The 16,156-nt window shown below is 39.5% G+C and overlaps 1 protein-coding gene across 1 annotated transcript in view; it reads right to left on the bottom strand.

Annotated features, from left to right (window-relative positions):
* The window catches only part of ADAM23 (ADAM metallopeptidase domain 23), a gene marked incomplete at both ends in the record, with an annotated part of 67,918 nt that extends 55,524 nt beyond the window's left edge, over positions 1-12,394 (bottom strand). The window contains 3 exons of the mRNA XM_082284755.1: positions 1,648-1,724; positions 10,954-11,180; positions 12,241-12,394. Of these exons, the coding sequence (XP_082140881.1) occupies positions 1,648-1,724; positions 10,954-11,180; positions 12,241-12,394 (458 nt within the window). The remainder of the gene's footprint in view (positions 1-1,647; positions 1,725-10,953; positions 11,181-12,240) is intronic.
* Between the last annotated feature and the right edge of the window lie 3,762 nt (positions 12,395-16,156).

The following is a 16,156-nucleotide window of genomic DNA, read 5'->3' on the forward strand; positions in this document are numbered from 1 at the left end:
ACATTTGCATCAGTGAACGTTGGCCTGCCTGTGAATCAGGAGAGGGCTGATGTACATTTTGCCAGCAAACTTTCAAGTCTCATCAGCTGTAGAAGAACTTTATGAGCCTGCTTTCTTCCTGCTCACCTGAGTGCTCTCAGGAGGTTTATGTGGTGCCAGTAAAGGCAGTGTTTTTTCTTTGTGACTGTCTGGGTGACCAGCCATACCCTACACAGAGTGCCATCTTGGGAATGTGTGCTCACTCTCACTACTGGCCAGATGTGCAGAAAGGAGCAGTGGAAAGCAGACCAAGAGGAGAAATTCCCTGTAGCTTAGAGGGCACTAAATATAGGTTCCCTTCAGAAATATGTCATGATTATCGACTGGAATTACTATGCATAAGTCCAACCCTCATAAAACAACACAGTCTTGCACTACACTGTAATTCCTCCAGAGCCTAGAGAACACCCAGTTATCTTCAAGCTTTCTTTTTCCTTCAATTCTGTGTGACAGTCACAGCCTTCACACTAATTCATCTTTTGCCAGACACTCAAAACTTCACATAACATTTTGAAAGACGAAAATGCATGACCAACCGAACTTCAAAATTATGCATGGATGAAGGAAAATGTTTCCAGTTCACCTTTACAGCAAAATATCTGATAATTAGCAGCCAAGAAGCAAAATATGAAAATACAAGTTCTGCAAGTTTTATAAAGCCATAACTTGCTGCTTTGAAAAGTTCTTCGACTTAATAAGTTTGCATTTTTATACCTAACAAAACTTCCCTTACCTGACAGTTAAGACCAAAATAAGACCTCATATGAACCTCAAGACCAGAGGAATGCTCTTTAAAATTAGTATGTAATTGTCTCTGTAAATTCGTTTCTCCTTTTTTAAGCATGCTGAAAGTCTCAAGGGCCATAGAAGGGGAAAAAGCACTTTTGAGCATTACTATAGATAATTTTACCTGTCCAGTATTTAGTATGGATTTTATACTTCTACCTTATTCTTAAACTTTCAGTGGCAAAAAAAGGTCATTACAATTTTTTAGAAAATCATAGTTCCATACATTCAGCAGTGATATAAAAGCATGTGGGATATAAATAACTAAACCACCACTGCCCTGTATTACCAGTCAGCTCTTCTAGACCTGACAATTGTGTAAAATTGTCTGTCTTACAGGCAAACAGACTCTAGTTGCACCTTTCAGTGCAGCCACACCATTAGGAGTCCCATCCCATTAAGAACTTCATGACAGTAGTGACAATAGCATGTTTTCCAGATCAGTAAAGATGAGCCATTCATACAAGTACTTACAGTATTCCTACACACTGACTTAAGCAACTAAAACATCTCATGGTAATTCATCAATTAGTAAAAAAAAGCACAAGAAAATCCACATAGTGCAAACACTACCTGTAGTGGAATTTCTCCATCTATCATTATTTATTTTACCGTGAACAATAAAATTTTAAGGGCATCTACTTTATGGGTGTCAGCAAGGGTTACTGTTACCTCATATAAAGAACACTAAATGTTGTTTTGTATTAATAAACTTGGATAACAGCATCTTTTTTCAACAGATCTTGGAATATGACACGCTCTAACCTTGTACCAGAAGATGATAAGAGCAGGAATGAAAGAAACCTCAAATCATGCACTTACTTATTCAGTGTGAGGTCAAGGATGAATTTAGAGCCAAAGGCCTCAATCTGGAAACTTGCCTGGGCCAGATGTACAGCCTGTAAAGAGAAACAATTGTCAAAATATTCACTGAGTTTTATACACAACAAATGTGACTGTGAAAAACAAAGTCATGGAAAACATGCTTATTTTCATGAATCTCATGGGCATATGAAAACTTTTGCCCTTGTACCAAATTCTGATTCAAAAGGATTTTCCTTTTTAGAGGGAAGCAAATAGGACCTGAAAAGCATGCTTTCAAATACACACTCAATCCTCACAAAAAGAAAAAAAAAGAGAGAAAAAAAGTTTCACACAAACATCTGTATTTTGCCATAAACAGATGGCTATGTAACAAAAGCATAAGTAATGTAGTATACTGTTCTTGTAATTAAGTAATTGCATCCATTCCCTTTAAAAGGCAGAAATAATTAAAGCATTTGTAATACACATTTTCAAATATGAAAATCATGGCAAGGCTCATATTCATTATGAAAAACTCCTTCAAAGTAATCCCTTCACAATTAATGGCTTTGTACTTGGCACTGTAGCTAAGCCAATATTAAGAATATTGATGCTGGTCAACATACAACAAAAACAACATTAGCTTGTCTTGCATAGGGAGTTAAGTTTAACTTTCAGGATATTCAGTTCTTGTCAGATAAACTGTATTCTCTATTTTTCTCTATACTGTTATAACTGTAGCCAAATACATTTAAAACATGCTTATCTGTTTTCCAGAAAAATGAGAAGATAAGAGATGATCCAAGAATTTCTTTTTGTGAAGATGCTGTTCCAGCAGGGTTGAAGAGATTAGATCTGAATTTCATAGTATCTTTCCTGATAATGTCCTAATCAAATCATGCTTACTTAAACACTAATTTGATACAGTATTAATAATTACACAAATTCAGAATATTATGATTAAGCCCTTTAGTCAAAAGACAAAAAAATCCCTATTTTTTATTAAACACCATGATTAATCTTCAGGTATGTCACAGAAAATATATCAAGTTCTAGCTAGTTTGCAGCATAACCTGTTCTCCTTTGGAAATTTCTCCACAAAGGATAAGCTCTTTATGTTTCTCTTCCATTCTTGCACTTCACAAAGCAGCACCGATTTTCATCTTCTTTCTCAGCAAAGTTATTCATCTTTTAGAAAATTCTTCAATATAATTTTTTTTAAAGTTGCTCTTGTGACTAAAATCAGCTGTGACGTTTCCTGTATTACTTTATCATTCTTTGCTGCCAGAATTATCATTTCCCTTTCAACAGGGTCACACAGCTTTGTTGTCAAGCTTCTTTTTTAAAAAATAAAAGTCATGTGCTTACAAAATATTTTAAATACCTTTAATGCCATTAAACAATCTTAGCTAAAGCCTGCTTTTATTTATTAAAAAAATACAATGACTCTGAAGAAGGATTAAAAAAATAATATTCCTAGCTGATATGTAAAATAATATAGGAGGAAACCATTTTTAAGCTTTCTCTCTGTTCTATTTTTTGGTAAATGTATATTGTTGTCTCACCAGTTCACCAATTTGCTAACACTGGCCTGGCAGAACTGAGTTTACAGCTGCTCTGAATCAGCAGAGCAAAACAGTTTAAGACAAACAGGTGGCATGATCAGAGAGAATCTGCTAGCATACACATTTTAAAAAAAAGCAGAGAATGTCAGGTTAAATACATGCCTAGTAGGAGAGGCTTTTCAGCCCCAGCTCCATTTTTTTTTCAAAGTGAAATCAAGGAATAAGTGTCACAAGGAGCTTTCCAAGCAGCTGTTCATGACAAAAACCTCATGTTTTCAAAACACACATGTATTAATTTAATTTTTTTTTAAAGCATGAAAATCTGTTACAGAAAAAGGACTGCAATTAGTTTTATGCCATAAAGATTCCACTTAAGAGTTACACAAGCTACTGCTTTGAATCGCCTCCACATGTAACATTTACCTAAAGTGATGTGTCTTCATATATATGCCACAAACAAGACTTCAGTGTTAACTATCCGCAAAATTTACAAGAGCATGAACTATTCCATTAAGATCATTCTGGACTATGAGAAATCTCTCCCTAGGCATCAGCTACTAATGTTACTGACAGCTAGATGGATGACTAGTCTGATCTGCTACAGCTTTTCTATTGTCCATGCAATGATACCTGTGTATTTATTACCCTTCAAGTTTCTAAGCCATCAATCATGTATTCTTTATCTTTCTGCAACTTCAAATTATTAAAAGTAATTTGTATTCTTGGTCTGAAATATCATAAAACCCCTTCACCTTGTAGAATTTGAGATAGCAACATTGCTATTTCTGAAAACAACTACTTCTGTGTATACAACCACTACTTGCTATCTATTAGAGTGACTCACTAACAGATGCAGCCTGTACACAAAAGCAATTGCTGCAAAGCAGCTGACACTTATTCGATGCCCTGCAGCAGGGCATGTTCTCCACCAAACTCAGCTGAAACCATTGGTTACAAAAACAACACTGGATTTTAAATCCCTGCAGTTTAGCAAAAACACTGTTTTGAATTCAGGTGAATACAATACACTGCTGGTACAGCAAATACAGATTCTCTTAAGCCAGTTTAACAATAGATAACCACCCCCAAAAGCCATAAACCAGCTGAAGGTAATGAGACTACGTATCTAATCCTGAAACTGATTATTTTCCTGCAATAAGGTAGCATGGAAAGTTACCAGTGAATTATCACCAGGTGTTTTAAGCATTACAACCATCATGTATCACAATGATGGGAGGAAATATTTCAGAAAAGTATCTGCAATTCTGTTATCCACCTTATAATTTCACTGTATTCTCTCATCAGCTACTGTGTAATAAAAACACCTGAAGTATAATCTGAAATACGGTGTTCTTCTCATTGGCATAGAAATACAAATTCAAACAAGAATATAATGTAGATGAGTACATATTTTGAATAATATATTTTCACAGGAAAAATATTAAACATCATCTTCTTGTATGACTTGCATACATGCATATGCTCACACCTGCATAAGTATTCTTTATTTACATAAAGAGGCGACCAAGTTCCTTTGTCCATATTTGCTTATCATCGAAAAACCTCTGCAGAGGTTCCTGCTTTGACAGCTATAATCCATTCCAATGGCAAAGCTCCAAAATTATATAAAGTTTTTCTTCAGCAATGACTTACTGATGATGTATAGAGAAGTGGGTTGAACAAAGGTCTGAGTCTTTCAAATTCTTCCTGTCCCCATACCCAAATTTTAGGAAAAAAAAAAAAAAAAAAAAAGTCTTTTTTTTTTTTCCCCCTGTTCTGGAAGCTCAGATTACTGGTGTAGTCATTGTAATAAGAGATTCTACATACTACGGACATTCTAAGAGTGCTGTAGCTGCTTATGCAAAGAAGTAACTCTCAGGATTTTTTCCAAGCTAAAAATCCATATATATGAAGAACTCCAGTTTCTTGCAAATCAGTCATTAGGTTACAGTAAGTTTCAAGATAAAAATGGCTGTAACTGGAATCTCAGTTCTACTGATCTATGTCACAACTTGCATAGTTTCATTGTTTTCATTATTACATTTGGGCATCATTTGTCCATAATTCACTTTTTCCAGATTTTCAGGATTTTTCAGGATACAATCATCACCACCAAAAATAAACTACTATATTGGTTTTACTTTCCTCATAGTAAAACGATGCCAAATGCAATAATGTGTTATCCCTTCAAAAATACTAAGTTCTGTCACAAGTCTTTAAACAGAAGTAACAGTATTATTAACTGACTGATGGTAGCTATGAGTCTTTTGCTATATTCATACAGATACAATCTCCAAAGGCCAAGCTCATTGCTTTTAGAAATCTATTTTTGCATACAGTTCCGCTGACTAAAATAATGGCCAAAAGCTACCTCTCTCAGTTTAGAAGCTGAGCAAGGGGTTTCATCACTCCCATTATGGAAATAGAAATGTAAGTCAGATTTAGATGGATTTTACACCATTAAAACATTTTTTTTTTTTGCTCTAGACCTTCATTCTAATAATAGCACAAGTTTTGTCACAAATCAGCGTGACTTACTGGGTATTAGTTCCTTATCCTGCTTTTAGCTTGTTGGCCTATCCTCAGACCCCATACAGAAACCATTCCTTCTTTCAGCGTTTGGTTACCTTCTACTACATGGCACATCCACCAAGACAACCTTCCACTACTCCCTGGAAGTAAAGCATTTCAAAGTGAAACAGAACACATAAGTGTCCCAGCAGCATGTGAAAACTTATGTTTAAAACATACAGCATTTCATAAAACCCCCTGTTAATGATTTGTCTCTGGACTTCAACAGTAGAGGAGTTACTTTGATGCACTTGAACCCCAGGCCGTGAAGACAGTTCTTTGAAAGAAAGGTTGTGGGCATGTGAACAAATACCCGGGTCTGTCTCTGGAAGCAATCCTACTGTTGTGCATCTAACCCCAGGGGCCAGAACCCACCGTTCTCTCCCAACATGACAATACTTAGATACCCTTCTATAGTAGCACTGGCCTCCAAAGCCATAACCCTCTTGAGGGTTTTTTTATAAAACTCTATAAAGTAGGGCATCCATACCTTGGGCCACTTTCCTGCAGTACCCAGCTTCCCACAAATGCTAGAAAGCGTATAAACTTAATTTATTTTTATTTCAGAACAAAGCATAACAAGTACAAGTGTTGTGCTACCTAACACCTAGGAACTGAAACCTTTTACAGGTCATAGTGTGAAGCTCATGAAAGGACCCAGAAATGCATTTTAAAAAAATAATTTTAAAAGTTGTAGAAATAACATGACCCACATTTCAGCTAAGAAACAAAGATCTAGATCTAGTTGAAGTTGGCATAAGGAAAATCTCCTTCTCCCAGAAACCAAAGACAGGAAGACCAATTTCAATCCTCCTGTTAGTAACTACTGAAGACACAGAGTCAAGATAAGACTTTTGCATTAACATACATTCAACATAGAATAGAAAAAAAAATACAAAGTACACACGATCTTCCATTTACAAGTAGTGTAAACTGAAGCTGCACCACAGAAAGATCAGGAAAAAAGAAAAAAAGGCTAAGCCAGCTGGAATACTACAAAGACTCTTCAACAATCTAATACATGTTAGGCACATGAACTTCATTCATTATTTTGACCAGTTTTCATTACATGGAGATTAAAAGTGAAAACATGGCCTAAAACAGGCAAGTAAAGAGAAGACTAACTAGTGCATAGGATTTTTATCTGGATTTTAGTAAGAATTCACATGATGCCACCTCTTAAGAGTTTACCAATTGTAACCTTTGGTCTTTTAGAAAAAAAACACCTACATTTTATTCAATACCGCTTACTCTTCATGGCAAAGAGTCATTTTCCTTCCATCTTAAGGATGCTTTCCTGCTCAACTTTCATATGCTGCATACTAAAATTACATAGAGGACTAAAAGAGCACTGTATCACAACCTTTAAAGCAAGGCAACATAGCAAAAATTATTGCATTCAGCTGGCAGGAGTATTTTCTTTATATAAATGACTAACAGCTGACCTGATCAGAAACACCTGGAGTTCCACTCCATGAAAAATAGCTCAAAATAAATCATTTGGGGGGAAGGTGGAACATCTTCATAGTCAAAAGTACTCTTCCTTAATTTTTTTTCCTCTTTAGGATCTGCAAAACGGTTTTCTTAACACCTCTCTCCTCCCCAAAATTACATTAGCAGCTTATAATTATGCATGAAGACAGGGCTTCTTTACAGCTCCTGAAACTTATGATTCAGAAACTGTCCAGCAGATACAGTCTTCCTTCATATGCATCCAGTTTGAGCTGTTTTCCACTCAAAATTTGCTAAGGTTGCCCTGAGCTGTGTTTCTCCAGCAATCCTATTATGTTCAGATCACACCTTGCATTGCAGGATTTTTCCCTCTGCTGGCCACCGTAAGGACTTGCTCCTAGCCTTTTGTGACATGCTGTGCCCCACGCAGTCTACCTGCTAGCTTCTAAAAATCTTGTGTATGTAGCCTGTGAAAATGAACCAAAGCAGTCATCTGGTTCAATAAAGAGATTATCAGTTCCTTCAAAACACTACCTCCACCTGCAGAAGTTTACAAAGACAGAACACAGGTGACTCAGACCTCCTCATCAAGTTTAAGGATTCCTGCGAGCTTCTTTAATGTGTTTTTATAAATAGATGCTCATTTTTGAGCATTTTGCACTAAAAATAACTTCAGAAGAACTCAAAACCAGCTAGCTTTAATTCGACTATGAGGAAACAGGTATACAGATTTTAGTCTTCAAGCATCAAGTATTTAAAACCTGCTTTTTTTAGAGCACAAAGCTAAAAAAGATTATATACTAGAACTCTGTCCCCCTTGGAGATAGATCACTTTGTCAAAACTATGGTGACCATTTCTTTATATTAACAGTGATTAAAAAGCTTTTTCCAAGAAGAAGGAGTGAGAGAGGGTCTTAATCACATGCACCTTCTCAATATGATGACATTTCACCAAAAGGGGATAGAGAGAATCAGTGCTAAGAAAGTAACTTATTATTTAAATTTTTTATTCTCTGTTTTCTCTCCAATGTTTAATTTCTACCAACATTTCATGAAGAAGGTTGCAGCCCCTTACTTTTGGGACATGACTTAAAAAAGTATTTTAAATAATTTTACATAATTGCATTTCTCCAGCTTTACCTCTTTCTTCCTACATGCACACCATTTCTTCTAGTCTCACCCTCTCTTTATAGTGACTCAGCATTTCTGAGGCATTCAGGCATAATCCCACAGACTGGCCATATTACATTATTCTGACCACTATAGTGAAGTTCCACAGAAAGGAGTCTACTGAATAGTATCAAAGTTAGGGACTACACCCACATCATATGCCTATAAATCCTATATTAAGGTTGACACGAAAATACAGGTTAAAATGTATAGTTCCAAGAACAACAAAAAAAATTTTTCCTCAACATTTTCCACTTTATACATATATAAAGCTGTCTTAACTTTTTTCACATGGTGTTTAAAAAAAAAAAATCCTAAATACAGATGTCTTTCTTTACCTAATTATAAAGGTATTTTAGCTACTTCTCTTTATTACCAGTGTGGGAGATATCAAAATCTCACAAATAGGATTTATTACAATACAGCATTTATTTTAATTCTGGGGAAGGATAAAAGCCAGTACCAAAAAAAATCTCCCCCCTAAGTCAAAACCAACCCTTGTGTATCTTCCACAACCAATTGCATTGTTTTGTTTATGGCTTGTTTTTCTTTTACATCTTCCAGACTCCCCCTGCCCCCAATTATTGCTCTACAGAGAAGATTACAGCAAATGTTAAACAGAACAAAATAATGTAATAACAAATATTTTAGCTATTGGTAAAGTAGATGAAAGGGCAAAGAAATTGTTTCATGCAAGGAAAGACACAAGATGTAAAATGGGGTGAGGGTGTTGGGTATGATGATCTGGAAACAAGACATAAAAAAAATCCATCCAGACAATGAATATAATCAACTCTTTCCTTCAATTAGATGTAAACAATAAATATAAAACAACAGAAATTTCATGCCAGAAGAATGAAGTCAACATAAAGTCCCTCTCCATGAAGACCCAGGATTAAGGAACCCTTCTGTGGGAAAAACTGCAGCATTATCATTCCCTGTGGTTAAAAGGGACACAGTGGGTACAAAGAAGATCCACTTTACACAATACTCAGCAGCAAGCATGCCCAAGGAAATCAATACCAATTCTGTCAGCACTGATTTCTGCAGAGCTTTACTCCAACATGTAGACACAAGGCAGGGCATAGGAAGGATAGGCAACAACAGCAACGTTCTTGCGGGCAGTGCTGGGTAAACGTAGAGATTGGTGGACATTGTCCTCCATGGATTTCAAAAAAACCCCACATACAGCAAGCAACATGGAGGAAGTATTATTCCCAAAGGCAAGTCTGCAAGCACTTGTAAGTCCCTTTCTTCCCACACCCCTTTCCAAAGACACGAACAGCAAGATCCTAGTGTTTTAAGTGTAGTTGAAAGAGTGGTCTCACTTGAAAGAGTATTAGTTCTGAATGCAGTGTTCTCTTAAGTAGCTCCAGTTTCCAACAATCAAAAAGCTTTCCTTTGCCAACCATAACATATTGGTGTATTGAGATGCATCCAAAAGCATACACACGTTCAATAAGCTAGGAAGCAACCTTTCTTCCTATTAAAACATCAAAACTATACAGCTATCTCAACTTTTTTTCCCCCCAAACATTATTCAGTGCCTTCTTATTAATTTCACATCTGAAATGGCACATAATCAATATCAACATAAGCATATATAACATGTATTAAATTCACTGTCTAAAATTTCAAGAGAAATGCTATTCAATAGGTAGGAACTCCATAATAGATAAGTCCCTCAGTAATATTATACACACTGATTTGCTTTGTTGTCTCTTCCATACCATGGTAATCTGTTTATAGTCAAACCTTCACCTTACCTTTTACCCCACAGGAAGAAATTAATTTTTTAAATAAATGTTTAGAAAAATAGGATGAAATAAATTCAAAGGCTACTAAGTGATATCGTTTAGACCATGCACCTCCCTGCAGTCTTCCTCTTGGTTTATTATACACACATCCATTTTCTTTGTCTTTTTTCTGTTTAATTCTTCACAAAGTTATTCCACAAAACCAAAGCTTTTTCAACTCCATACAATTTCAGGGGAAAAAAGCCCAACTTATTAGCTGCATCCATACAAAAAGGAATATTAGACCTTGTCATTAAAAATGAAGAATTCAAGTACTACTATTTGACAAAAAATGGTAACACTTTACAGTGGTCTTCACTGGTCATACAGTGGCAGGAAATGAATGCTGCATTTATTAGGTAGGGCAGGGTACAGTCAAAGCTAAGTAACTCATGCTGCAAGTTTAGGATTCCAAAGAAGCTCCCATGCAGATACTACTGCAGTCTAGAGCTATTTTGGAAGAAACATCTTGTTGATGATGTTGTACCATAAGACATCAGAATCTGCGCTGATTAGTCAAGCCAACTTTGCCTAATTCTCATTTGTTTTATCTACAGTTCAGTTTCTGAACCATGCTGAAATTCAAAATAATTATTTTTTAAGTTAACACAAGGGAAATTACACTCTTGTTTAATTACATGTACTCCTTTAATTCCTAAAAATAGTGGTAAGGATCACCATTAGGACTTGAATATCTACAGATTAACATCAGTTTCACATCATATGTCACTGTTTTGAAAATTCTGCAGATGAGCCTCTTTTTACCCTACCTTGTCATGTTTCTGCTGGTGCCTTGCCCTGGTATCCAGGATATGGTAAGGGGTCTCAGAGTCTCTGTTGATGTAATAGATTAGTCTTGAAGGCAGTGTGATTTCCTTCTGGATTGCATTGCTGTAGCTGTTATTTTTACTGTTACTGCTGTTACTCTGTTGAAATGTATTCTCTTCATCTGCCAGTACTTCCTCTATACCGCTTGCTGTTTCATTCCAATGCAGGCCTGGGGAAGAAAGATATGCCAGCCATAAATTCCATGGCAGAATGTGTTTATTTCCATGAAAAAGCTACATATTTGCTTGCAGTTTTCTAACATTTTACTAATCACTCAAGCAAACAAAAAGACAGCTTATTCACTGAGCTAGATTTGGTTCATTTTTCACACATAAAATGGTTTCAGAAAGAACATTATTTATTTAATTGCATATACATTTTCATATGTAGTCATAGATTATAAATATTTTAATACTTATCAACCTTCAGGAAGAAAAAACGTCAATTTAATGGATATGTAGTTACTCCCTACACCCTCTTTGATAGCTACAGTCTTTCACAAAAAACGAAAAAATCTACAAAAAGCTAAGAATACTCCCCATGTTGCTAACACACACTGAATTCAGAGTCCATGTGCACTGAATGCTAAACTTCCTATTATGTAAAAGGAATTGATTTCTACCTCTTTTAACTTTGACAAGAGCCCTTTTCTTCAGCAGCAGCTTTTGAAATGAAATCTTGTCTCTCCTCATTAAAATTTCAAGATAGTCAATCAACGCGATGTAACAACATAATAATATTACAATGTAACGGCAATGCACTAACAATAATAACAATGATGCACAGATAGACTGCATTCAGAGCATTCCACACGTCACCTATATGAAACCAAGCGCAAATAAACAACAAAGCACACACGAAAATCTGACCCCAAGCAAACAAATGAGCGGATCCCCGTCCACATGCACCGTGACACATACAAAGCCCACCGAAGCTTTTTGTGTCGCATCCCTCACCGGCGTCTTTCCACGCACAGCATCCCTACCCAACACACTGCAGCACGGGAACCGCAAGTACCTCTCTTTTGTGTAAGCAAGCAAGCCAAGGAAACGTTAACTGAGCCCCGGGTTTACACACGCCAAGACAGACACGTACGCAAAGCTGGGAGCGGGAAGGGAGGAAGGAATCGTTGAAGGGAAATGGATGTTGCCGGGGTTTATCGCGGGGGAGGGGGACCGAGGGGCCGCAGAAACCTCAGGCACACGCACCCGCCCCCCCGCCATACCCACCGGCGGCCGCTGCAGCCGCGCGGGCCCGGGGGCAGGAGGAGCCATGGAGGAGCAGGAGCAGCGAGACGAGGCGGCCGACGAGCGGCAGGAGCGCGGGGCGGCGGCGGCCGCCGCAGCCAGGCTGCCGCAGGGAGATGCTGCCGGGCGGCTTCATGGCTCATAGCGCCCCGGGGCGGGGGGGCAGCGCGGCACAGCCCTCACGGCCGGCGGGCTGTGCCCGGGGGGCGCGGGCGGAGCGGCGCGGGCGGGTCCCCGCAGCGGCACCGCCCGTGCGGCTCCTGCCGCCGCCGTGAGGGACACAGCGACACCTCAGCGCGGGGGCGGGCGGGTCCCCGCAGCGGCACCGCCCGTGCGGCTCCTGCCGCCGCCGTGAGGGACACACCGGCACCGCCTCGACACCTCAGCGCGGGGGCGGCTGGGCGGCGGCGCGCGCGCACCTTCCGCACCCGCCCCCAGCCGCGCGGCTCCGCGCACGCGCGGTCGGGCCGGGCCGGGCGGGGCAGCGGCCGCTGTCCGATGTGCTGCCCGCGGGGCCGCCGGGACGGGGCAGGACGCGCCGCGCCCGTCGCGGGTGCCGCCGCCCGCTGTGCAGCCGGGAGGGAAGTGCTGCCTGCCGGCGGAGTGACCGCCGCCAGCTGCGCGCAGAGCTGCTCCCGGGCCGGGGTCCCGCGACTGCGGCGGGGCACGGCCGCCCGGGCAGCTGGGAGCGGGTGCGCGGTTTCCCGCGGTGTAGCGCACACACCTCTCCCCTGACGCGGGCACAGCTGCAAACACCTGGGTTTAGGAATTATTTTAAAGAACTTTTCACGCGGAGTGAAATTACTTTGAAATTCGTCAGCCCTGAGCAAAGTTCGGAAGAGTCTCTGGAGACGCTGCACAGCAGCAGCGGCAGCTTGTTCTCCTGAGAGCAGGGGCAGGCCGGTCTTCGCGCCCCGGGCAGCTCTGCAAGTGGAGCCGTTTCGGAGTGGCAGTCCCCAGCTACTGCAGAGGCATGCACGAGCAGCCCCTGCTCCAAGTGCTGTGCGGAGCTTCAGGCTCCCCCTCTCCTCCCTCCCAACGCCTCCAGCTAGCAGCTCTGTTCTTCGCACCCCCACGGCGTTCTCTCTGGTCCCTGGGACCCGCTCTTCCTTACTGCAGCTGACCTCTGCAATGAAGCGGGGGTGGAGGTGAGAACCGAATGTTACCAAAAAAAGGTGTACATATATTGACAAAGAAAATGGATGTGTGTATAATAAACCAAGAGGAAGACTGCAGGAAGGTGCATGGTCAGATTCCAACCTGGTGAAAATCCATTCTGCTATGCTGTGTTCAGCAGCGGACAGTCTGGACCGCAAACACAGGGATTGGCGCATTTCTGTGCAGTGAATAGGATCTCTCATACTTCCAGTCCAGCATGCCTGGGGTGAACCACCAACATGAAGAATAGTTGCAAAGATAAAAATAATTTCGAGGAGATATGAGAAGATGAATCTGCTGCTTTGTGTTCATTCTGTGACTTAAGGAGTCAGAAAACCTGGGCTCAGGTACAAGTTTAGATATGGAGTTCTTAGCAAACATTTTGCCCAGCAGACTTCTAATACCCAAGAACAGATATGCTTTATTTTGGTGCAAGTCTTGCTGCTGAGGAAATAAAGATATTTCTCCTTTTTGTCTGGATATTGCTTTTTATTTGTCAGCTTATATCCTTCTACTCCGAGTCTGCATACCACATGGATTTTCAGAAAAATAGGTAGTTTTCTGTTTCACATTATTTCCTCTACATTCCAGCCTGAATTCATTATCATTGTTAATTTAGAAAGTATAAGCAGTTTTACAGATCATTACCATGCAGACTACTTTATAACAGTAGTGTTATTACTTTTAAAAAAAATTAATTCTGAATTTTCATGCTGGTTAAATAGATGCTGCTTGTGGAAACTCAAAATCTAGGTGTGTAACAGCAGACAAACACATAGAAGAGACAGATCCATGATATGGCCGGGGGTAAAAAAGAATATAAAATGTGCCTTAGGATTTCACTGTTGTCTAGGTCTAATGAGGAAGCTATACTGGTTTTCTTCATAAAATGGTCTTCCTTAAGACTCACTTTCCAGACATTTTCCATGCATCCCACCTAGCCCAGCTGTTCCTCATCATTAGATATCACTAGAATATTTCAAACAATAGCTCATGTTTCTTCCCATAAACATATAAACAGAACAAAGGATCAGTTATGTCTGTCCATTCAGATCTAAAATAAAAAGAATATGAAAAAATATTTTAAGAACAAAGAGAAAAAGAGTAGAATGACCATGCAACTAAAAAAAAATCCAGAAACTTTCACCACACACAAGAAACAAGTCTGGCAACAACAAATGCCAGAAACACCTGCTCTCTGAAACTATTAGGAACTGTTTTTGCTGGCCAGATTTTGAGGGTAGAAAATAATGATTGCCTTTTTGTACAAAGGTGGTGTCTAGGACAAAGATTTTCTGAAGTTCTTTTACCTCATGTACAAGCCTGCAGCAGAAATCATCAGCTGAAGAACCATCTAAAGTAAACATGCTTACTTTCCAAAGCCCTGATGGGCATGTAGCTTAAGCTGTACATCATAAACCTGCTAGAAACCTTTAGATGGTCATATGTGGTTCACAGAGCACAATCAGCTCAAGATGAAGTGTCCTACTATGAATGACAGCTGCTTTTTTTTTTTTTTTTGAGCTTTCTTTCAACTTTGAAAGACACTATGCAATAATCCCAGATAGATTGCACTGCAGATGTCTGAAAACAAAATGCCAGAAGCATGGATTATGGTAGCATCTGTGTCCAGTGAAAGAAATTGAAACACAGATGCACACAGGAAACAGCTGACAGTGGGAGCTTCAAGACTGTCTGGGGAGCAAATGTGTACCATGCAAGGTATACACATCCTTTCCATCAGGGTGATAAATAGACTTTACATCATAACTTCAGATGATTGCCCAGAGCTTTCCAATTCCTTCCTCCTTTAACACAGTGGGGGTCAGTGAGCACATGGGATAAAATTTTGTAATGCTACAATTCAAATAAAAAAGGCTTCAATGCAAAACTGCTGATAATAGTCTTGGCTGTTCATCCTGATACTCAGTTGGGAGATGTTAGTCCAGACTCTGTTAACCCAGTCATAAAGATAACAGCCCTCCAACACAATTGAATGCCTTTTCTGATGTCACCTGAAAAAAGTCACCATACCACTTGTCCTGGGAAAATCTCTATGTAAAATATGGGTTTAAAGAAGTTGTTCCTTACAAATCATTAATAACATTGATCTTTCTGAGTGAGCACAATAAGACAGTATCTTACTAGAAAATAAAGGTAATTTCTAGATTTCAACAGTAGTCTCTTATCTAACATTTATTTCCAGAATCCATGTAATGAGTCCTGTAACAAATAAACAAGTGGGATGTTCCTGGATATTCCCCACAGAGAAAAACTGGTTCTCATTTTAACAGAAAGAGGGATATTTCTGTTGCAGATGGAATATGAAGGAGATGAGTTCAGGAGATGCAAACATGGGTGACTTGATTTATCAAAAAGTCTTTGCAGGGATGCCATAAGAACACTGGCTATCAAATTTACAACAGTGATGATCATTACAGAAGAGTAAAGCACTAGCATAGTCTGTCACTGCGGTAATAATAGGTGATTACAGCTGGACAGCTCCAGACTGATCCTGGGCAATGAAAGGGATAAATGCCATGGGGTGCCGGCAGCACAAACAGCACGGCAGAAGCAGCCATTGCTGAACTCTGCTCCCAGGGAAGGGCAGTAGTCGAGTCTGATTCTGATTTACTCACATTACTGTAGCACTAGCCAGGCTCAGCCGTCCTGCTGTGCTCTGTGCTGTACACACAGGACAATATGATAGAACCCTGTTAAGAGAAATTTCCTTTTTATT

Source organism: Coloeus monedula (genome assembly GCF_965178545.1).
Source record: "Coloeus monedula genome assembly, chromosome: 7".
Classification (NCBI taxonomy): domain Eukaryota; kingdom Metazoa; phylum Chordata; class Aves; order Passeriformes; family Corvidae; genus Coloeus; species Coloeus monedula.